This window comes from Ailuropoda melanoleuca, chromosome 6 (genome assembly GCF_002007445.2).
Source record: "Ailuropoda melanoleuca isolate Jingjing chromosome 6, ASM200744v2, whole genome shotgun sequence".
Taxonomy (NCBI): Eukaryota; Metazoa; Chordata; class Mammalia; order Carnivora; family Ursidae; genus Ailuropoda; species Ailuropoda melanoleuca.
Window position 1 is genome coordinate 14,247,409 of NC_048223.1, and position 19,208 is coordinate 14,266,616.

General features: G+C 52.1%; 1 protein-coding gene and 1 long non-coding RNA gene across 4 annotated transcripts in view; one reads left to right on the top strand and one right to left on the bottom strand.

Moving 5' to 3' along the window:
• Nucleotides 1-18,211, top strand: part of RAB6B (RAB6B, member RAS oncogene family) — a 60,209-nt gene extending 41,998 nt beyond the window's left edge. Inside the window, exons 3-9 of one of the 3 annotated variants that reach the window (XR_004625999.1) lie at nucleotides 6,047-6,100; nucleotides 6,296-6,401; nucleotides 8,015-8,126; nucleotides 9,177-9,270; nucleotides 9,488-9,577; nucleotides 12,119-12,185; nucleotides 13,737-13,779. Coding sequence is in view for 2 of the 3 variants with exons in the window: in XM_002924068.3 (XP_002924114.1) it covers nucleotides 6,047-6,100; nucleotides 6,296-6,401; nucleotides 8,015-8,126; nucleotides 9,177-9,270; nucleotides 12,119-12,185; nucleotides 13,737-13,801 (498 nt within the window). In the remaining variant the exon portion in view is untranslated. Of the gene's footprint in view, nucleotides 1-6,046; nucleotides 6,101-6,295; nucleotides 6,402-8,014; nucleotides 8,127-9,176; nucleotides 9,271-9,487; nucleotides 9,578-11,626; nucleotides 12,089-12,118; nucleotides 12,186-13,736 lie in introns of those variants that run through there. The other 2 variants (XM_002924068.3, XM_034661977.1) reach the window with 2 other exon arrangements.
• On the bottom strand, nucleotides 1,578-10,542 carry LOC117802629. The gene is made up of 3 exons (XR_004626000.1): nucleotides 9,914-10,542; nucleotides 3,707-3,855; nucleotides 1,578-3,545 (listed from the first exon to the last, which is right to left on the bottom strand). It is a non-coding gene; the product is annotated as an uncharacterized LOC117802629 (long non-coding RNA).
• Nucleotides 18,212-19,208: the final 997 nt, after the last annotated feature.

The following is a 19,208-nucleotide window of genomic DNA, read 5'->3' on the forward strand; positions in this document are numbered from 1 at the left end:
GACATTGTGAAAACAGGCATACCTTGGAGATACTGCAGCTTTGGTTCTAGACCATGGCAGTAAAGTTGCATATTGTGACAAAATGAAACAAATGAACTTTTTGGTTTCCCAGTGCATATAAAAGTTATGTTTATACCACATTATAGTCTACTAAGCATATAATAACATTATGACTAAAAAAATAATGTACATTCCTTAATTTAAAGAACTTTATTGTTATAAAATGCTAACCATCATCTGAGCTTTCAACAAGTTGTAATCATTTTGCTGGTGGAGGGTCTTGCCTCAATATTGGTGGCTGCTGACTGATCAGGATGGTGATCGCTGAAGGTTGGGGTGGCTCTTAAAATAACACAACATGAAGTTTGTCACAACAATCAACTCTTTCACAAACAATTTCTCTGTAGCATGTGATGCTGTTTGATAGCATTTTACCCGCAGTAGAACTTCTTTGAAAAATTGTATTCAGTGCTCTCCAACCCTGATGCTGCTTTATCAATAAGTTTATGTGATATTCTCATTGTCACTTCAACAATTTTCACAACATCTTCACCAAGAATAGATGCCATCTTAAGAAACCCCTTTCATTGCTCATCCATAAGAAGCAAACCCTCACCCATTTAAGTTTTATCATGAGATTGCAGCAAATCAGACCCATCTTCAGGCTTCACTTCTAGATCTCTTACTATTTCCACCACATCTGCAGTTAATTTCCTCCACTGAAGTCTAAAACCCTTCAGAGTCATCCATGAATGCTGTAATCAACTTCCAAACTCTTGTTAATGTTTATATTTTGACCTCTTCCCATGAATCACAAATGTTCTTAATAGCATCTAGAATGGTGAATACTTTCCAGAAGGTTTCAATTTATTTTGCCCAGATCCATCAGACGAATCACTATGGCAGCTATGCCCTTACAAAATGTATTTCTTAAATAATAAGACTTAAAAGTCAGAATTACAACTTGATCCATGGGCTGCAGGATGGATGTTATGTTAGCAAGCACAAAAACAACATTAATCTCATTGTGCATCTCTATCAGAGGTCTTGGATGACTGGGTGCATTGTTAACCAGCAATAATATTTTGAAAGGAATCCTTTTTGCTGAGCAGTAGGTCTCAACAGTGGGCCTAAAATATTCAGTAAACCATGTTGTGAATGGATGTGCTGTCTTCCAAGTCTTATTGTTCCATTTATAGAGCACAAGCAGAGTAGATTTAGCATAATTCTTTAGGACCCTAGGATTTTGGAATGGTAAATGAGCACTGGCTTCAACTTAAAGTGACTGTCTGCACTGGCCCCTAACAAGAGAGTCAGCCTGTCTTTTGGAGCTTTGAAGCCAGACATTGACTTATCCTCTCTAGCTATGAAAGTCCTAGGGCACCTAGGTGGCTTAGTGGGTTAAGCATCTGCCTTCATCTCAGGTCATGATTTCAGGGTCCTGGGATCAAGCCCCACATTGGGCTCCCTACTCAGTGGGGAGCCTGCTTCTCCCTCTCTGCCCCTCCCCACTGCTCATGCTTGCTCTCTCTCTTTCAAATGAATGAATGAATCTATCAATCAGTAGCTAGCTAGCTATGAAAGTCCTAGATGGCATCTTCTTCCAGTAGAAGGCTGTTTTCATCTACAATGAAAATCTGCTGTTTAGGGCAGCCACCTTCATTAGTTATCTTAGCTCCATCTTCTGGCTCACTTGCTGTGGCTTCTATGTCAGCACTCACTGCTTCACCTTGCCCTTTGATGTTATGGAGACGGCTTCTTCCCGTAAACCTCATGAGCCCACCTCTGCTGGCTTCAGACTCTTCTTCTGCAGCTTCCTCACCTCTCAGCCTTCATGGAATTGAAGAGAGTCAGGGCCTTGCTCTGGACTAGGCTATGGCTTAAGGGAATATTGTGGCTGGTTTGATCTCCTATTCAGAAACCACAATGCTTTCTCCATATCAGCAGTAAGCCTGTTTCATTTTCTTATTGCCCAGGTGTTCAGGGGAGCAGCACATTTAATTTCCTTCAAGAACTTTTCCTTTGTGTTCACAACTTGGCTAACCATGTGGTGCAAGAGGTCTACCTTTCAGCCTATCTTAGCTTTCGACATCCTTCCTCACTAAGCTTCGTCATTTCTAGTTTTTGATTTAAAGTGAGAGATGTGTAACTCTTCCTTTCACATGAACAGTTAGAGGCCATTTTGGGTTATTAATTGGCCTGATTTCCATATTGCTGTGTCTCAGGGAATAGGGAGGCCTGAGCAGAGGGAGAGATGGGAGAATGGCCAGTTGGCGGAATAGTCAGAATACACACAACATTTATCAGTTCACTGTCTTATATGGGTGCGGTTCATGGCACTCCAAAACAATAATAATAGTAACACCAAAGATCACCATAAAAAATAATAATAATGAAAATTTTGAAATATGAGAATTATCAAAATGTGACACAAAGACACAAAGTGAGCAAATGCTGTTGGAAAAATGGCCCCAACAGACTTGCTCTACACAGAGTTCCCACAGACCTTCAATTTGTGAGAAACAGTTATCTGCAAAGTACAATGAAGTGAAGCATGGTAAAATGAGCTGTGCCTGTAATAAGTTGTAGAGATTCTTGGATTCTGTTACCTTCCTCTGAAGAGTGTTGAATTTTATTTTAATAGGCAATTAAATTATGGACAGCTAATCTTTTTGGGGGGACAAGGGCAAGGATTACTTACCATGTTTAAATTTTGTTAAGATAGTTCACTTTGAGTTTTTCCCTCAATCTTCCGGTGTAACCCTCAGTCCTGAGATGATACCCTTCCTCTCAAAGCCAGCCCTTCTGGGTTTCCCGTGGAAAGCCTGGGGTGTTTACCAAGTCCTTATAACTTATAGGACTAGGAAGTTACCTCGGTAAAAAATTGGTTAAATGTCAGATCTCACTTCGTTCTCTTTCCTTCCTTCAGAGGTTGTAACCCCTCTATTTTCTGCTGGCTTTTGATCATTCTTCAGTGCTTAACAATTATTTCTTGTATTTTTCCATAGTTTATAATAGTTATCTGTAGGAGGGTTAGTTTGATTGAAACTACTCAGCCATTATTGGAAACTAAACATAGGAATATATTTTTGGGCAGAGCTGATGGTTCAGCCATTCCCAGGGACGATGCCTGTGCTGTGGCAAGAATCTGTACAGCCATGGGGAGGTCTGCTGTAGTTCAGTGGCCTAGCTTGGCGGGGACAGTATGGTCCAGTTAAGGAACCAGCTGTTTCTCTGATCTGGAAGGAAGCATGAAAGTGGGACTAAAGGTGGGAGAGAGCTGGAGAGGGGAGTAGGTTGGCCTCTTCCAGACTGTTTCCTCAGTACCACTCATGTGCTCAGGCTTTTGTGAGGAGCGATGGAGATAAAGTATGTGGGTGTCCGATAATGGCGTTTGTGATTGTCGAGGCTACTGAGTTGAGCTTTGCCAAGGCTTGATCCAAATGGCACAATTCTTGTCATGTCATCTGGTGACTTCTCAGTCCTCCGTGGAAGCAGAAGTGGCTTGTGCCCACGTGAGGTAGATCGGGGTTGTCGTCGTTACACTGTCATCAAGAATATTGTCATCACCATCCATGCTGCCTACCTTTGAGGGATATGTTTCTCCATGGTTCTTTGCTCTATTGGTTAGACTACGGTTAGTCTGTGTTAAACGAAACCCAGAATAACAGTAGCTTAAGCAAAATAGGAGTTCGTTCTCTCTCACCAAAGAGTCTGAGTATAAGCAGTCTAGGGTGTTGCGGTGGCTCCCCTGGGTCAGGGACTCAGGCTTCCTCCATCTGGTTGCTCTGTCATCACTTCTAAACCACCTTCGTCTGGATGGGCCAGTGTGACTCACCACCACCTGTCTTCATTCTAAGCCGCAGGAAAGGGAAAGAGGGCAGCTGTGAGCATGTCACCCCACCCCCAGCCCCATGAAGGACGCATCCCAGAAGATGCATACATCACCTTCACATCCCACTAACCAGAATTTAGCCACCTACCTACAAAGAAAGCTGGGAAATACCACCTTTGTTTGGGGCAGCCATTGATCCATCTACACATCTAGAATCCTATTACAGTAGAAAGGGAGCCTACATATGGGGGACAGCCAGCAGTCCCTGCCACCAGTCCTGACGTCACACACCCAGTTTTCAGCTCCAGGGTCACTTTACCGATGGAGCATGGCATTCCTTGGGGAGCCCATAGAGCACTGATGAAGTCAGAGACTTCCACCTGGTCTGCACATTTCCCCTTAAGGGTATCCGAAGATGAGGACTGTCATGCTTCATCCATTAGTGAATGTTGTGTGACTTAAGGAACAAGGCTGGGTCCACAAACCACTTGTCAATTCCAGACTTGTTCCCCAGTGGCTACTCCACATAGGAAAGGTACACCAAGCTGGGGTAGAAAGAACCCAAGTGATATAAAGCTTCCAGTGTCAACCCTTCTAGCTCTGCCCCGACTTTCAAAGGCACGCCAAGCATGCGCTTTAGCTTCCCTGGTCTTTCCTCTCCAAAGTAAGGGGTTGGATTGGGTTATATCTAAGGTGTGTGTCTAACACCCATGTTCTAGAATTGTGAGATTCCTCAGCACTCCACAACTTTGCATTAAAGCAGGCTTCCGGGGGGATAGAGCAACTTTAACTCCTTTGTGGAATGAGTTGGAGGTCCGAATGTACGTGAACATGCTTGCAGACAGCCTGGGACCAGGCGGACGTGGGTTTTTCTATTTCCTCGGGCTTCCCTGGGTAGTGATTTTTGTAATCAGAAGTCACTGCACAGTTTCCCGTACAATTAAGCTTATTTTTAATCTTATATTTTTGTTTCAAATATTCTATTTCTGCTTTTAGAACTATTATAAATTTATTCTAGAAAATAGAGGAAATTATAATGAAGGAAGCAAAAAAAATTTTGCCCAGAATGTCATTATTCACACGGTGTTGCTGAGGCTTTAGTGTATACCCTTCATTTTAGTATCTAAGAAAATTGAAAAATACTTCTCTCTACTTTGGTTCATCACATTGGGATCACACTATATGTGATGTTTGCAACCTGCTTCTTTTCAAAATCTTGATGACCATTTCCTCAAATCCTTAAATATTTTTCAAAAACATGATTTTAAATGGCTGCCAAGGATTCTAATCACATGGGTGTGCCACGCTGTACTTAACAGTGCCCTGGACATTCAGGCTCTGAGTTTTCATTATTATAAACTGCATAGCAGTGACTACTCCATTTCACACCAAGAGCATCTTAGCTCCTATCATAGATGCTGTGGGGCAGGCGAGCCCAGAGAGGTTAGGTGGCCTGTCCAAGGCCACACAGAGAGTGGTGGGTCCTGGCCGCCTGGCCACAAGGCTGACTGCACCCTGCCCAGCTGCCTCTCCCCAGTGCCAGGAAAGAGAGTGCACAGGTATGGCATAGGTGTGCTGGGGACAGCTGGCTCCTAATATGTTGGTTTGGGTAGAAAAGAGTCCATGTGCTTTCTCAGGAAGACGCTGCTCTGGCTGGTTTGTGATGGCCCTGAGGAAGGCCAGCTGCTCTCTGCTGCCCACCCAGCAGCAAGCGGCCCTGCTCCCCACTCTGCCCCTGCCTGCTGGGGGCAGAAGTGAACCCAAACCTGGGTACCCGAGTTCCAGGAGCCTCAAGGGGAGGCAGTGAGGGTGGGAGTGTGAGGCAGGTGAGGCAAGGCAGGCTTGGGCAGGGAGACCACTCAGTCCCTTGCTCCTCAAGGCCCTCATATGAGGAGGGCAGGAGAAACACCTGCCAGTGGCCTTGACCCTGGGGAAGTCTCCCCACCTGGCTTTCTTGTCCCCTTCACAAAGCACTTTCATTCCCTGAAAACCTGTCCTCATCCTCAGTTAGCTCCAACCTACTTCCTCTGAGAGACATGACTGGGTTCACTGTTGAGCCTGGGGGGCAGGCAGGGACAGCAGAGCAGGACCTGCCTCAGGCTTGGCATGGGTGTCCCCTCCCTGGCTGGCTATCACTGCCTGGATCACTGAGCTTTTGCACCCTGGCCTGAGAGCTTTCAATTTTAACCTTTCTGTGTTTTTCTCCAATAGGCGACCATTGGGATTGACTTCTTGTCAAAAACCATGTACTTGGAGGATCGTACGGTGAGTGTCTGACCTTAGAACCAAAAGGACAGGGAGGGCTCCTTTGGACTTACCACCTGGACCCTTTAGCCGGGCACCACTGAGAGCCCATGCCTACCACAGAGCTGGCAGTGCCAGCATCACAGAGCCAGGGCCCTCCCCCAGCCCCCACCCCCCATGAGGATTACACTGACCCCCCTGCCCTCCTTGTGACAGGTGCGGCTGCAGCTCTGGGACACAGCCGGCCAGGAGAGGTTCCGCAGCCTGATTCCCAGCTACATCCGGGACTCCACAGTGGCTGTGGTGGTGTACGACATCACAAGTGAGTGTGGGTCCTGGGTGCCAGAGAGACGGTGGCTTGTAGAGGCTCCAGGGCCTGTGTGTGTGTGCGCGCGTGGGCAGGCACGCACGCACATACACAAGTGCACATGCGCGTGTGTGCACACCTGTATGCTGTGTATGCTTGTCTTCTGACTGCAAGAAGATAGGTCCTTGGTGGTGGGGGGTGAGTTGCCTTTGAACACCAGCATGTTTTCCATCTTCCCCCACCCTTCTGTGATAGGCCGGGTAGTGTATGGGATTGAGTTGGCCCTGCCTAGAGCAGGGGGCTATGTGTAGAGGTGAGCAGAGGTGAGGCTGGTCCTGCTCCCACCCCTCTGTGCCCTCCTTGGCCCTGACGGCCAGAAGGACCGCTGTGGAGCAACTTCTGTGTGTATATGTGTCAGGATGGGAGAAGACACTGGTCTCTGGGCCAGCCTTGACCCAGGAGCTGGCATCCCAGCTCCTCAAAGGGTCTCCTGGGACGGGAGACCAAGCAGGTCTGGGAGAGCTGTGGGGGGGGCTGCACTTCCCGCACAGTGTAGCTCTTCTGGCCAGGGCAGCGGTTCTTGAGAGAACTGCACTGCCCTGAGGAAGACTCATGGCTGGGGAAGGGGTAGGGCCTGGTGCAGAGCCTCAGCGGCCCAGGCAGGGGTAACAGAACACACGGCTGGCCCTTGGGCTGTGATCACGCCTGTGGTGGGAGGACAGCCTGGGTGCTGTCCACAGCAGTGAAATCACATGGGGAAGCATGTGTGCCCCACTGCTTTGAGCCCACTGCCCCTGGCTCTGCCCGTCCCCTCTTTCCACCCCTCCTTCTGACCGAGGCCCCCCACACACATTGGGTACCGGTGGCAGCTGGGCCTTCAACCTGGGTCCATGCAGCCTGACGTGAGCAGGAGGGAGAGCAGGCTGGGGGAAACAGAGGCTTTCTGGGATAGGCTCCCTCTCCTCCCCTGCGGCATGTGGGCTGCTGAGTGGTGGGCATTGCCCTGCCACCACTCGCCAGGGTCTGTTACAGCTTCTGACTGAGGAGGGGCTGCCCTGAAATGGCATTACCTCTCGTGGCTGTTGCCTCTCCTGGGGCCACATTCCTCCTCCTCTTCCTTGCAGATCCTGAGGGTTCTTTTTGGAAACTCTGGCCTTTCCCGAGTGCCACCCCCTCAGTGGGAGGCCGCCGTGTAGGGCCCTCCTCCCCCCGGAGCTGCTCTGCTTTCCCACCAACACACACGCACACGTTTCCAAGCTCAGCCAAGTCCAGTGCACCCATTTTCACACTCTGCTCTGAGCCCCCAAAGTCAGGTCTGATTCTCAGGTGGGCCTCTAAAACCACCGGTCCATGTAGCAATTCATGACAGTGATCTTCCAGCGGGGTGACCGCCCCCCAACCAGGGGGTGGTTCAGCAACATAAGGGTCTCTCCAGGGCCCTGGGCAGCAACTCCACAGACACACGTGCTCCCTCCCCGCCCCTGCTAGAGGGCCCGGACTCACTGGTCTGGGTGTGAGGATGCACAGTCCCCTCCCTCCTGCTCCTGGTCTCATGCTCCCTCCCACCTTTGCCCTCTGCCTGCTCAGGCTGACTCTCACTCTGTTGTCGCCCCACTTTCCACTTCCAGATCTCAACTCCTTCCAACAGACCTCTAAGTGGATCGACGATGTCAGGACAGAGAGGGGCAGCGATGTTATCATCATGCTGGTGGGCAACAAGACGGACCTGGCTGACAAGAGGTAGGTGTGAGGCTGCGAGCTGCAGGGTGCTGGCGGGCCCAGCCCACCCTCCACTCCTCTGCAGCTCCTGCTGGAGAAGGAGTTCTGGGATATGGGAGTGGTGTGAGCCTGTGCTTCTGACCTGTCCCCATGCAGCTGAGAAAGGTCCCTGGGGTCACTGGAGGCTTTGAGAGCACTTGGCAGACCCTTGCCCTCAGTGGCTCAGCTCGGAAGCCCCACCTTCCACTGCCTGCAGGGGCACTGCTGTGTGAGAGGTCTGCATGGAGCCCCATGCGCCCAGCCCCGCACAGCGGCACGTGGGCTGGGGCCCAGCTGTGGCCACAGCACAGCTGCAGATGGCAGTCCCTCGGGCCCCCACTGGCTTCTGCTTCTGCTTTGTGTCTCTGCCCCCACGAAACACCTGTGCTGATGTGAGGGTTCTGACCCCGGGTGTGAACGTGCAGAATTGCCTGTCCATAGCTGTGCCTGCAGTGCGCAGAGAGGGCTGGCTCACGTGCTGCCTGCGTCCGTTCATCCGCTCATCTCATGGGACCTGGCTTTGTCCAATAGAGCAAAGGGTCCCGGACTGCTGGCCTCCTCAAGTGTAGTGTGACCTCCTACAGAGTTATCTGACCCAGAGCCCACTTCGTTAGGGGCCTGTCCTCGAAGTAAGAGAAATGGGACTCAAAGCCCAGTGCTATTGCTAAGTATCTCTCCGTACAACCTGGAGGCAGTCACTTTTAACCCAGCTGTCCTCCTGTGGAGAAGGGGACTGAGGACACCGCCCAAGAGGTGCTTTGTGGCTCGAAGTGCTTTCTAGACACAGGCGCACGCGACGGTTGACTGTTGGGAAGGTTCCCGCCTGCTGCAGGGCCTGCTCTTGAGCTGGGAGGTGCCATGGAAGGAACAGGGGGAGGCTTGTGTCCTGCTGTGGCCCTGTGCCCTTCATCCTGGATGGGGGCCCTGGATCCAAGCCCTGTCCTCAGGGCTGACTCGGGGGCTAGGCCCCCTCATCTCAGGCCGCTCCCTCTGCCTCTAGCAGGGGCTCATTCCCCCTCTCGTCACTCGCAGGCAGATAACCATCGAGGAGGGGGAGCAGCGCGCCAAAGAGCTGAGCGTCATGTTCATTGAGACCAGTGCAAAGACCGGCTACAACGTGAAGCAGGTAGGACACAGCTGGTGCTGATTCCGGCCAGCCTGGCCAAGGGGCCACGCGTGGCTTCCAGCCCGGTCAGTCGTGGGCCTGGCCCCAACTTGCCCTGAGGGGCTAGTGACCGGGTTGGAGCAAGCAACCAGAGCACCATGAACCCCACCTAATGGGAAACAAGCTAACCTCTAGAGCTGGGAAAGCACCAGTGAGGGTAAGAGCACTCACTCTCCAGGGGTGTCTGGAGCACGTCATCGTTAGCCACCACACAGCGACCGGTCACGTGGCCCCATAACGTGCTGGATGTCCAGCCACCAACTTCCAGGTGAGAGAAGCAGCGTCTCCCTGGCATCTTACCTCCCTTGGGATGGGGGTGTGGGAAATTCAACCCGAACAGCATTTGGGGGTTCATGCCTAGGGGTTGGCAAGTGCTCAAGGCTGTGCAGGGCCAGGCGGGCTTGGAGAAAGGAGCCCACCTGGTGTGGTTGGCGCTTGCAGGGGGAGAGGCCTGGGGAATCAGAGTGGTTAGAGAAGCTACAGTGGAGGTTACGGCCGAGCCTCGCAGCTGGGGGCTTCCCTGGGTCCACGGACCCCCCAAGGACGGGAGTCCGCGGGTCGGCAGACTTGGGTTGGAAAGAGCCACCCCTCCATCTTCACGCACCTCTGACGGCTCTTCAGCACCTCCCTCGGCCGTGAATGTGGGCGGTGGCACCTGTGGCTCGATGGCAGTACAGATCCCAGACGTTCTCTTGTCCCCTCACGGTGTTGCGGGTTGCTTGGCCTTTAGGTGCGTCACCGCTCCAGTTCGTAGGGGCGACCAGACCTGCTGCCAGAAGCACAAATGCTGCTGTATAACAACTGGTGTCTTTAAAGATTTTAGAAGTGTATTTCAATTCTGAACGGTTTCCTCTGTACTCCTGTCAGTGACTTCACACACTTACAAGGAGCCCATAGCTCAGCAGACTGCCAGAGAGGTCTCTGGTTCACAAAAGGTTAGGGGCCCCTGCCTTCACGGAAGAGAGGGCTTGAAGAGATGAGGAGGGAGGACGTTCCAGACAAGGGTAACGCGTGAGCAGAGGTGTGGCAAGAGGGGTGCTGTGGCATAGGGAGTGCAGAGTTGGTTCGGCGGGGCGCCAGCAGTGCCTGGGAGCACTACACAAGCTGCCCATCAGCTCTTGGCCGGGATACAGTGACGGTTCACCCGGTAGGGGCAGTGCCTGTGGCATTAGAGAAGGCGGCAGAGGAGCGGAGAGAGACAGAATGAGGGGCCCCATAGGCCCCAGGCCTTAGTGCCTTCCTCCCCAATTAGAGCCCCCTTAGCGTGGCTCTGCCCACGCCCATGCCCTCCCAATGCCGCTGCCCTCTTGGAGCAGGAGCTACCTGTCCCTGGAGGCACGTAGGAGGCACTGGGCTGCCGCTCGGTGTGGTCCTGATGGAAAGTCCCGGGAGGTGGGGAAGCAGTGGACAGCAGTCCATAAGGCAGGTAGCTTCTGCCCTACTGGTCCGGGGCAGGGAGACGCTGATGCCTCCCTTTTCAGAATGCTCTGGAACGCAGGTGATGGTCTAAGCAGGAATTAAATGTGGTCAGTTCAAACTGTGGTTCAGGGGGACAGTCTTCATGCAGTGCAGACTCCTGGACTCTAAGCCTGACTATATCTGCTCTCAGAGCCCCACAGGCGACCCGAGTTTCCTTCTAACTGGCAGTTTGGCCACTGGCAGAGGCTGTGACCATTTTGACAGACAGACAGGCAAAGCAGGGCTGCCTGGGGCAAGGCCACGAAGGAAAACTCAAGAGTAACCAGGCCCTTTGCACCCTGGCTCACTTCTTCCTGCCCCACTTCGGAACGCCCTCTACAGCCTGCCCACAGGGTCCCATACCCTTCCAGGCCCACCAGTGACTTCCCCACTCAGGCCCTCACCCCCTTGGCCCTGTCACTCAGCCTGGGTGCTCCGACAGAGCTGGGCTCTAGGGTGAGACCATGAACAAGGCGCACCCTCTTTAGAGAGCTCACCGAGTCCCCATAGTTGGAGTATTGAGGGGAGAGGGGGGGTGTTCAGTACTTGTGTTTTGTACTTGTCACCTCCGGGGTTCCATGTCTGCCCTGCCTGACATCCCCGCCTCCCCTGCCTCAGTGTGCGTGCACACACGTGCACACCCCCCCACAGTTCTCCCTGTGCACTCACACAGACTTACACAGAAACCCCACATGGGCACATGCCCTACACGCACTCCCCCCCAACTACACGCATTCACACACACATAGACACTGTACATCCACACGCATTTTCCACACAACGTACATGTCACACTAACACGCGTACCCGAACAAGCAGAGCATCGCATTCACGCTCCTGTATGCTTATTCTCTTGAAGTCTCTCTTTCCGACGTGACTGCGGCCGTGGCTCCCAGTACCTTGCTGCCTCAGTGCCTGTGGACTTGCACGCAGGACCCGCCTGAGGAGAGGGTCGTTTGTCTCAAGGGCAGGTCGAAATTTGGTTCCCCATACCTGGTCCCCACACAGGCAGTGGGACAGAAGTCTGCCTAAGGGCTTGTCTCCCAAGGCCTAGAGGATTTTCTACACTGGGGTTGGTCCCTTACAGTCCGCATGACCCGTGCACAACTGCTGGTGATCCGCAGTCAGCCTGCTAGGTGAGAGGCCTGTCAGGGCCCAGATCTGTGACAGGCACAAGGGGCAAGGGAGAGAGAAGTTTGGTGCAGCCCCTTCCCTCCAGGGCACAGTTAGCAGGACAGACAGAAGAACAAGGCCCCAGGTCAGGACGAGAAGAGTCAAGAAGGTGGAGACAGGGTGGGGGGCAGGAATGACGGGGCAGGGATCATCATGCTGCGTCTTCCCCTCTCTCCAGCTCTTCCGACGTGTGGCGTCAGCTCTGCCTGGAATGGAGAATGTCCAGGAGAAAAGCAAAGAAGGGAGTATCCTTTTCTTTTGATAAGTAAGTGAAAGATATGCTGGAGAATCTATTGACGTATTCACTGAGTACTTACGAACAGCGGGCGAGCCCACGCCTGGTCTCCAGCCCATCCTTCCCTACTGAGGAGTAAGGTGTGGGCCCTCCTCTGGACTGGAACAAGGCTGAACTCCAAGGGCTTTAAGACCTCCTCCAGTTCAAACGGTCTAAGCTTCTATTTCCAAAACAATGGCGGGGGGTGGGGGGAACCACATGGATGTGGAGCCAGCAGTGAGAAATGGTAACTGTGCCCGTGTTTGCAGGGAGCATCCCTTTGTATTTCATGGGTACAGGTAGACTGTCCACTGCATGGAAGGCTTCTGTACACCCAGAGCATGGTTCAGCCTAGTCTACGTGAGATAGTTTCCCCCATAGATACCTCATCCCATGTCCTGCCCGCTCCCGGCCCGGCCCCGCACAGCCCCGGAGCGCCCACCGCTCTGTGGGACAGGGTCGGCCCCCCACTCGCACAGTCCACTCCAAACCTCAGACCACACCCAGAAGTCGAAATGGAGGTTCAGAGGGGTAGTCCGATTGACGCAGTGGGAAGGAAGGCAGTTGTTTATTTATATTCTGCCACGTTACCAAAAAAATGTGTTCATGTGTATATACACAAGATACAAGTGTTGTTATTTGTGTAGGTGTGGGGAAAATAAAAATAGGGAAAGTCAGAGAGAAAGTCATACTCAAAATATGTGCCATGGCCAGAGAATGGCAAGGAGGGAAGACAGGATCTTTAGGAGAAGCATGGCTCTTTATAGTACTTAAGGCCAAAAGAATCTCTCCCATGGTCCTTTAACAGGGGCCCAAAATCATCCCTAGGACGCCCCGCAGCAGGTCCCACGGCAGCGCTTCCAACCCGTCCGCCCTGCCCGCCGGCCCGGTGCCATCCCACATCAGGTCCTTGGCGTGCTGAAGGCACAGGGACAGCCTCGCTGTGCATTTTGAACCCATTCACGGCGGGGGGGGGGGGGTCTGACAGATGGTCCCCCAGCGGAAAGGGCTGGAGGCCTTTCCCAGGGCTGTGGCTTCTCCCAGCAGCATCCGCAGAGTCTAAGTGACATACTCTGACTAGAGCTCGAGGGGCCACTGTGACTGTGACTGGCTAGGGCAAGGGCCACCGAGCCGTGTGCTGAGATGTGGGCTCCATGCCGAGCCAGCAGGCCGTCCACTTCCAGTGCACTTTAGGATGGGACTGACTGCTAACAAGGCCGAGGCACTGTTACCAGGAAGGCTTCCGAGGAAGGGCCTATCGTGCCCATGTTTACGTGGTCATCCCACAGCCCAAGACCGGCTTTGCTTCGGGTGGATGAAGGGGAGGCGTTGTGGAAAGGGGGTGGGAGCTGGTGACCCTGCATCCTTCCTCCCCAGGCCCAGCAGAGACCTGAGTCCCTAGGTATTTGGGGAAGGATGGAGGATCTGCACAGGGCCGCTGAGGGGTGCCCAGGGACGGGAGCGGGCGGGGGGGGGGGCGCTGCTTCTCCTCAGTCATCTTCCTTAGCCCAGCCCCCTGCAGTGATCGACATTAAGCTGGACAAACCCCAGGAGCCCCCAGCCAGTGAGGGCGGCTGCTCCTGCTAATGCAGCCTGACCTGCCAGCTCCCTTTGACACTACTCGCTTGTTGTGTTGCTTCCTATTGGTTAGCTTCCTAAGGGGGGGTGGGAAATGAGCTTATCAAGATGGGAGGATTTTTCTTTTCTCTCTGTCTCTAGGAGTAGGGTGGGGTGGGAGGGAGGCTGGGCATCAGGGATCACGTCACTCTTAACAGCTGTTACTTAAACAACTATTTTTTGGTTTGGTTGTAATATATTGTACTTTATTAAGATTGCCAAAAACTGTTAAAATTTAAAAAAAATTTAAATCATGTGTATACAACTTTTTGCCAGATAAAAATGTAGTCATTTTTATTTAAAAGATGTGTTTTGTTTTTGTATATTTGTAAACTTACAGAGAACCTTTTCCACACACCTCCTCCTTCCTGCCCTCTTTGAATGGTTCATCACCTCTGCCCTCCTTCCACCCCAGCCCGATAAATTACAGTTAACGGGGCAACTTAATTAGGCTCCAATCCCAAGCCCCACCACCAAACAGGCCCTACCTGGTTGAATCAAATACTGAACAAAATAGCCTCTGAAGAGGCAACTTTTAACTCTGTCCCTCTAACGTGGCCAGAGTGGGACATCAGCCATGGCCCTGAGCTGAAATTACAGCCTGTGGACGGCAGAGAGCCCAGCGGGAGGCCTCACTGGCGTTGCTCCTGCCTCTCCCTTCCCTTCCCTGACAAGCCTTGAAGGGGTGGAAGGCACTTGCCACAGGCAAGTGTGTCCTCTGTGGCCCACTCAGTGATTGGCAGAGCAAGAGGTCGTCGGAAGGACGGGGGTGCTGTTGGCAACTGTGGGCTTGTACACGTCGATCTGCGGCTCATAGCCTTGAGGCACCATGTGTGGTTCTGAAAATGTTCTAACCAACCCATCCCTGGGTTGAATCTAAGGGAAGGGCAAAAAGAAACTCAGTGTGTGCTGCCCTGAAGCCCTCGTCCTTGCACGTCAGGGAAGCCAGAGCCTGTATCACGCGGTGTTTGTCTATGACTGGGGAAGGGAGGGTCGACGGCAGTACCGCCGCCTTGAAGATGCATGCTCAGATCCTCGGTTGCTAATGCTGTTGAGTGCTGTTCTGGAAAAGCTGACTTGCCCCACTGGCGTCGTGCAGTTGTAATCATTGTACACGTACCTTTAAGGATATTGTAGCAGCGCTCTGGTTGCCTGAGGGTGCTGCTGACATGCGGTCTCCAGAAGGCTGCCCAGAGAGAGCCATCCTTGCCATTTTGACTCATTTCTGAGAAGGGCTTAGTCCTGAGGGCCTGTAAAATCTCCAAAGAGAATTCTAAGTGATGTAACCCATTTGGCCAGCATTCCAAATAGACTCAGACTTACTGAACCTGAGCCTGCATACAGCCAGGCAGTAGGCAGCAACTCTGGCTAAAAACAGTAAACCCTGCCCTCCAAGCTGGTATTGTCTCTGCCGCCAGGCTGCTGTTGGGCATGTCCTAGGTGAGCTCCATGGCCATCTGGGAGTGGGAGGGGGGAATTCCTCCACAAAACAGGACTCCAACAAGTTATTGCAATGAATTTTGGAACTTCTCAGAAACTAATCCAAAATGGCAGCCAATAAGTACAGGACTCACTGGTATTTGTCCAGGGGGCCTGTGACACTCTCTCAGCTCAAGGAGACTGGATGTCAGAGCTGATCTTTAGAGAGGAATTTATCTTCAGGTGAAGAAGAGAGGAAGCAGGATTCTCACTGAGCTCCTCTTCCAGAAGGCAAAGACTGATGTACGAACGTAATTCCAGTGTCATGTGTTTGGTTTTTCTATGTGTGTACATAATTATATATAGAGATAGACTTGTGTATACACCTTCCACACACACATTCTCACAGAGATACATGTGCTCAATGTATATTCTTGTTGTTCCTGCTCTCGAGTTGGAACTTGCATTGTGATAACAGTTTTGGAAATTCAAAAGTACTGCAATGTGTTGAAATAAGAAATACTTAATACTGTCAAAAAACTTGTGATTGTCTTGCCATCAATAAACTAATGCATAGATGTGTTCAACTACAGGCAAAAATAGCCATGGGAATATGCGCACCATTTCTCTCTATACTTATATGCAGAGGTGTGCATGCCCGTGTGGGCCAGTACCCGCCACGACTGCACCCCCCCAAGTGGTGCTTGTTGGAAGAGTGCTTACTTACCTCGTGAGAATTTATAGGAGTCCACGTTACAGCGTCCGGCCTGGCCGGCAGTGAGGCCCATTGCTTTTGGCCTCTGGGACGGCCCCATTTGCTGGGATCTGCATTGGGTCCCTGTGGATGAATGTATGGTGGATTTTAATTTCCTTGGTACTAAAGAGTAGCTTTTCTTAAACATTCCTGTACAAACAAAGCAGAAACTCTGTTCCCTTCTCATGTGCACACATAGTTAAGGTACCACGAACACTTTTTCCATCACAGCCTAGAAGCAGTACGAGATGCAGCAGATGTCACGTGGTTAGATGTGGCCTCGGTGAGCCCTGCCTTGCCAGCATGTACACAAGGTGCTCTCTCGAGTGCAGGCTCTCCCCAGCCCGGCGGGCTTCTGAGGTGAGGGCAGTTGTCTCCTCTGGCCCTACCACCTTAGTGGTGCCACGCCATTCCATGACCCCCCTTCGCGCAGGCCTGATTGCCACCCCTCACTCCCTGGTCTGTTGAGGCAGCCAGATCTCTTGCACAGAAGTGGGTTGGTTCCTTGGCTCTCATTTTGAGCAGGTGCCATCACTGTTCTCTTGCTTGTAGGGAGTATCTTGACTTGGAGTTAAGGTCCAGTCATAAGATGATCAGGTTCCCTTGAAGAAGAGGGGATGAAATTGCCTCCACATCCCCCGAGAGTGTTACATCCCCACTGAATCCAGATGGCCAGCCTGAGGCAAAGCCAATCATTCAGTCCCTCTCCCTAAGGACTAGCCTCACCTGGGAGATGGCCAGGGTCATCTTCAGGCCCTTTTTTTCCCCTTTGTGTGTGTGTGTGTGTTGGGGGAGGGGGGTCTCAAAAGCTGTCAGTAAAGCTCCTATTCCACAGGCATCTGAAAAACAGAACGTAAGATGCAGGAAGCAGATAGCATATTTATAAATGCACACACGTGCCAGAATGAAGATGTGATGCCAGCAGCTTAAGTGTGAGAACTGCAGCGTAGAGTCCACGGTTAGCAAGCTGGGCGGTTATGAGCAAGTCCCTCTTGGTCAGAGGCCTCTCTGCCATCACTGTCACCACCCTCTTCCATCAGCATCCTCAAACATTCTGGAATGCTCTCGGGTCTGAGGAGCAATGGCCAGGTCAGTTCAAGAGTCTCGCAACAGAAACAAGAATGAAAATGGCAGTAGCTAAGTGTACAGACTTATCTTGAGTGCAGCGTCTCTGGCCTCCGGATGGCAAGCCGGTGCTGGGAGCCCCCGCCCTCAAGTACCAGGTGTGACAAAATGGCACCGCTGGCTTCGGTGTCCTGCAGGCAGAGCAGCCTCATTCCTTCACACGGCAGAAGGCAGGTGAGGATGTCAGGATGTAAGAACAGGTAGCCAAGGACTGAGTCCCATCAGAGCCACATGAGGGGCAGCCAAACAGAAGTTTTTGTGCGTCAACCAAGCAGGGCTGTATGCTCACTGATTTCCAAACTACCTCTCCCCCGAGCACGTGAGGCGTCACCACCTAGCTACAGCAGCATGACGCGGAGGTCTCACAACCCTTCCTGTCTCACAGACAGGAAGACCGAGGCAGAGAAGACCCACTTGCTTCTGGTCACCCAGCAAGCCGGAATCGGTCAGAGCCAAGGTGTTTCCATTCTTCATCCATCGCCAACCTGTGTGTGCAGATGTGACCGTGCACTTGCACGTAAAGGGCTGCTGGGCACAGGTGCTCCTCAGGCCACCTCTACTCTGGTTAGGACTCTGGCCAGCGCAGCTGAGTGAGCTGGGAAAGAATGCACGTCCATTTCACGCCCCTCTATTGCCAAGAAGGGCAGTCCCCAACCACTCTGTCATGGGCACCCACAGACCAGGGCACCCTTTGAGTTTCTGTTTGAAATGAACTCTCTAGGTGTTCCAAAACCTTGGGCTCTTGTGTGTAAACTCTCCGGCGCCAGACCCCTGTGCGGCTGACACTCCCCACAGGGCATGGCTTATCCTTGCAATGGGGTTTGGAAGCTTCCTTCCAGCAGGAAGCCTCCAGACGTGGAAGGCCAGCCTGCATCGCATGGTGTGTCATCTTGTCCCCCCACTTTCCCACACCCATCCCCTGGAAAGTGACTGGCCATGAGGAGCACAGAGGGTGGCATTCCCATCTTTTACTGGCTCAGCAGGCATAAATGGCCACACTGACTTTACGTAAAACTGTGTAAAATGTGGAAGACTCAGCATGTTGATCAAACAATAAACTGTCCTGATTCTCAACACGAAACCTCTTGTCCAGTGTTTCTAAGTGGTGCAGTCATATATGGGGGGCAGGGGGAGGCACGCACAAAGACGGATTTCTTCAAACGCCTGCTCCACAAACCCTCATCTCACTTCTGGGGGCCAGGTCTACCACCCAAAGCCGTTTGCTTCTTCCTCCTCTTCACCTGGGCCCTCCACGTCCTCAGACACACTGATAAGGTGAAAGGCACACTCATTTCCGTCATCTCCACTCTGCCTAAAGGCTGATGGAAAGAGAACCCCGAGGCCGAACTGAGACTCAGGGCTGTGTGATAACTTCTATCATCCCTGGTCTCCACTTGCCACGACTGGGGGTTTTGAAGGGTGGGTGCAGGGACTGAATCTCTCTTCCTTCTGGTGATCTCCAGAAAGCCATTTAAAGAATTTAAGGTGAGGGGCGCCTGGGTGACACAGCGGTTAAGCGTCTGCCTTCGGCTCAGGGCGTAATCCCGGCATTATGGGATCGAGCCCCACATGAGGCTCCTCCGCTATGAGCCTGCTTCTTCCTCTCCTACTCCCCCTGCTTGTGTTCCCTCTCTCACTGGCTGTCTCTCTCTCTGTCGAATAAATAAATAAAATCTTTTTAAAAAAAAAAAATTTAAGGTGAACCATAATCATCCTCCCGGTGACACCAAGTAGCCACATACCATCTCCTGCTTCTCCCCACACTAGTTAGAGAACATCCGTGAGAGGCCCTTCAGGTGTCAGTCATCTCCAGACAAAAAGATGCCCTGAGGCCTAGACAACTGTGGGACCAATCCAGGGAGGACACAAAGGCCAAGATCAGGCCCAGAACTGCTCTGGCCTGAGAATGCTGGGAATCCTGGAGCTATGGAGTAAGCCAAATTCACCAGATCTCATTCTTCTTCAAGTTCAACTTCACTCCCTATCTTTCTCCTTCCAAGGTTCTAAAGTTTCTGGAACACCCTCCCATCTGCCACCTCGGAAACCACCTCTACATTAGGAGGGACAGGAAATAGATGC